This window comes from Pygoscelis adeliae, unplaced genomic scaffold (genome assembly GCF_000699105.1).
Source record: "Pygoscelis adeliae isolate BGI_AS28 unplaced genomic scaffold, ASM69910v1 Scaffold465, whole genome shotgun sequence".
In the NCBI taxonomy this organism is placed as follows: Eukaryota; Metazoa; Chordata; class Aves; order Sphenisciformes; family Spheniscidae; genus Pygoscelis; species Pygoscelis adeliae.
The window spans coordinates 642629-646320 of NW_008824812.1; the positions used below are offsets into that span (position 1 = coordinate 642629).

At 45.0% G+C, this 3692-nt stretch overlaps 1 protein-coding gene across 1 annotated transcript in view; it reads left to right on the forward strand.

Annotated features, from left to right (window-relative positions):
• Positions 1-3692, forward strand: part of LOC103917156 (vascular endothelial growth factor receptor kdr-like) — a 131883-nt gene that overhangs the window by 45600 nt on the left and 82591 nt on the right. The window contains exon 4 of the mRNA XM_009324265.1: positions 1611-1738. Within this exon, the coding sequence (XP_009322540.1) occupies positions 1611-1738 (128 nt within the window). The remainder of the gene's footprint in view (positions 1-1610; positions 1739-3692) is intronic.

Consider the following 3692-nt stretch of genomic DNA (forward strand, 5'->3'; position numbering starts at 1 on the left):
CAGCCTCTCGGCCGCCGGGGGCGGGAGGGCTCCCCGAGATCCAGAAGCGGCGGTGTCGTCTTGGTTTGGGAGCGTGCGGGCTTCTTCGTGCATTCGCACGGAGACGTGCAGCGCTGGGCAACTTCGGGATGAACGGTGGGGCTACATCCACCAAGCAATAAGTAATTGATTTTTTTTCTCTGTTAAAAATCCCTTAATGTTACATCAGGAATTAGAGAGGAGGAAACATGATATGAGGATACACGGGTAGTTCAGGAAGTACGTTAATGGTCTTCATCAAGCAGGACACTTCTCCTCCTTCTACAACGTCGGAGAACAGGTCACCTACACTATAGGTGTTTCCCTTTTCCAAAGCCGTGAAGTGTGTGGCCGTTGTTGAAGGCCTCCTACCAATCCATAGCGATGGATGTGTCCGCCCCGGCCGGCTGCATTCATCACCAGTTTAGCCCATTTGGGAGTAGTTAAGCATTCTTTTGAAAACTGATTTTAATTTCCTCATAGCACATCCGTTTTTGAAGTATTGTCAGAATACTTTAGAGCACATTTTTGCAACCTAGATTGTTCACAAACCTTTCATGTCAGCTATTTCACACGCTTTACGTGAAGCCATTTCCAAAATATAATTAGGTGTGTGGAGGCAGTCCCAAGCCACGGATAAGCAGGTTGAGGTTACTGTACGGGGTGCGCATCCTTTCCTGTCAACAGTATAATCCAAACCAAAAGCGGTTGACTGCCTACACTGTGTGGTGTAGTTGGTATTGCATTAGCTGAATGGATTTTGAAACTTTATACCGTAAGAACATAAAGTCAAAGAATGCTTTTTAGAAAAATCTTGAAGGTTTTGGGTTGTCACAAATATTATTTTAATTTTCTGATGACCATCACTGTATTCATACAATGAAAAATCAGTGAATGAGACTCAGAAGCTTTATTAACTTAAACTACCTCAGATTTTTATTTATTTCTATTGTATACGTATATCCAGTCTGATTTATTGTGGCAGATCTGTAGAAAATCCCACAGTTCCCCAAGAGTGTGACCAAGTTACTTCACTGTTAGGTTACACAGATTATTCCTGCCTAGCTTTGAATATCGTGGGTCTACATTCCCTTTTTGCATGCTTTCTGCAGTATTCTAGAGATTCTCATTTACGGAAAGAAGCTTTTTTCTTTCAGTAGATTCACCTTAACTGCTGTAACCCTATTGTAACACTTAACTGCCATGGAGTTCAGGAGTGCTGTGGTACAATGTCACCTATAAAAGAAATTCAGAGCCCTGGGGAAAGAACTAACTCCAGTGCCATGAAGACCTGTGGAGCTGATTTATTAACTTCATTTTTACAGATGGAGAATGGACAAGAAAAGGAGTTTTTACAAGATTACACTGCAAAATGGTAAAACAGGGTTAGAAATGGGGTATTCCGATTCTTCGCCATTGGCTATAATCCCTGGGTGACACTGGCATTTGCAAACAAGCAAGATGTGACTGGATGTCTTGTCACACGCTACAGTGAGCCCTCTGTGGGCAGTTAGCCGCTCAGATTACAGCGCCCTTCTGGTCATCGATCAGTAAAGGAGCAGTTTTGCAAATCAATGTTTTCTTCCCTGCAGACTACAGAAATCCATTTGTGGAGATGCACCCGGAACATCCTGAAATAATCTACATTTTAGATGCTAAGAAAACGGTTGTTGTCCCTTGCCGAGTTACCTCGCCAGATATCAAACCCAAGCTTATCCAGGTAAGTGACTGTTTCAGAGAAACTCAAACAATTCAGAGGTCTGGGCTGCCAACACAATGGGTAAAAATACAAAATAAAATCTATGAAGCTAGGTAAGTTTCAGAAAAAAAATAGCAAAGGCACTGAAAATCCAGAAGCACAGTCCTGCTCTTGCAGTGTATTACTATTGAACTGTGTACAAGGGTGTTCTGGGGATCAGGCTGAGTTTATCACGTATTTTTCTCATCTTGCGCCTTGATGTTCCTCCATGAATTGGCAAAGATGACAAGGCACTATTTTTCTTCAAAATTCTTTGTATAACACCTGGCTATTAGCTAGCCTCATGAAAGCTTCTCTCTTTTATACCTTGAACCGCCTCAAACGGTTGCCCATTTCTGCTTGATTTCATAAATTTAAACCAAGTTTCGGCCTCGGAAATAAATGGCTACAGCATCCATCCCTTCGGCAGCAGTTACATCTGGATGCCAAGGTTACAGAGTGGTCTGTGGAGGCCAAGGCCATTTAGTATAACAAAAATGGAAATGTAAGGTCTGGGGCTTCCTCAGTCAATGGAGATCTAGCCACTCATTTGAAGGGCTTTAGAATTGCTCTGTAGAGAAGCCTACCACAGAACATAGGTCTCCTGGCCCCAATCCTGCCTTTTACCTAATAGGTTATGTGCCTTTCCAGTCCCCTGCTAGGCTGACTGCTTGAGCCGTCCTACTGGAAACAAGAGCTGATCCTCTGCCCCTGCCTCTTTTCCACAGCCTGTTCTGAAGGAGCTGTGAGAGATGAGGTTGTTCTGCTGGATATGGTGTGATAGCGGAGCACACGCAGATAGGCTGATGCTGTGCTGGTAGAGGGGTCTGAGGACCTCTGCTCTTCTTAGCGGTTAGCTGCCTTAGTTGTTAGATGTCTCCTTCTCCTGGGAGACAGCACATGAAATCACGGAGGCCCGAGACTGTGCTCAGGCTCCTGCTGAGACCAATGGCAAATTTCCAGTAGACGTGCAGAGGGACAGCACTAGCCTTATTGCTTTAGCAGATCTCTATTTTTAAATTTTGCCAGTAGGGATTAAAAGGGGGGGGGAGGGAATAAGGCTCCTCTCCAGTTACAGCTTATCACTTTAGCCTGGATAAGTGTTATCACCTTCTCCTTGGCTATAAAAATGGAACATCCCCATCTTGTTTTAGCCTACTTCAACCAAATTCAATTGCTGGAGTACTGCTGCTGACTTCGGCACAGTCACATGGGCCTAAATGTGGCCTTGGAACCTCCTCCAAGCAGACTTCCACATTTATTCCCTTATTTACAGGCAGCCCTGCTCTCCCTGCTTGCCAGCTAAATTCTCTCCCGGTAATTTCTTCAGACACAAACTGAAATCCTTTACCTTGCTGCAAGCTGCTGCTGGAACGAAATCTCCACTGAAATCTCCCTTTTGAATTGCAAAGAAAGTTGTCCCCAAAAAGATTTTTCCCCTTCAAGGGAGAGCAGCTGGACTGCAGGGCAGGGATGTAGATGTTGAGTGCCGGTCCCCAGAGGAACCCTCCTGAGGCTGTGAGCTGTGAGTACTCGAGAGGATGCGTTTTGGGAGGCGTGTGTTGGCTTTGGGAGCCGCCAGCCCCGGGCTCCATCTACGGAAAGTCACCGCTTGTTTTGCCCTGTCTGGGAATTTCATAGCGCCGTGTGGAGCCAAGGTGGCGGCTTCCCGTGCGAAGAGGAAGCGGGGCGGGAGAGGGGTGGAGGTAAGGATGGGGGAGGAGAGGTGAATAAGGCGATCAGACAAATTTAGAACATCCTCTTCTTCCAAATTTAATCTCCAATATACAACGAACTTCAAAGGGAGGAAAGCCACTGTGATTTCCTTCAAGCAGCATTGATGCTTTTTGTTTGATTTTTTAAATATATATTTTTGAATATTTTATGAAGACGTTTAATATGTGTGTAGTGTTGAAAAGGGCCTCCTGAGTAGGGT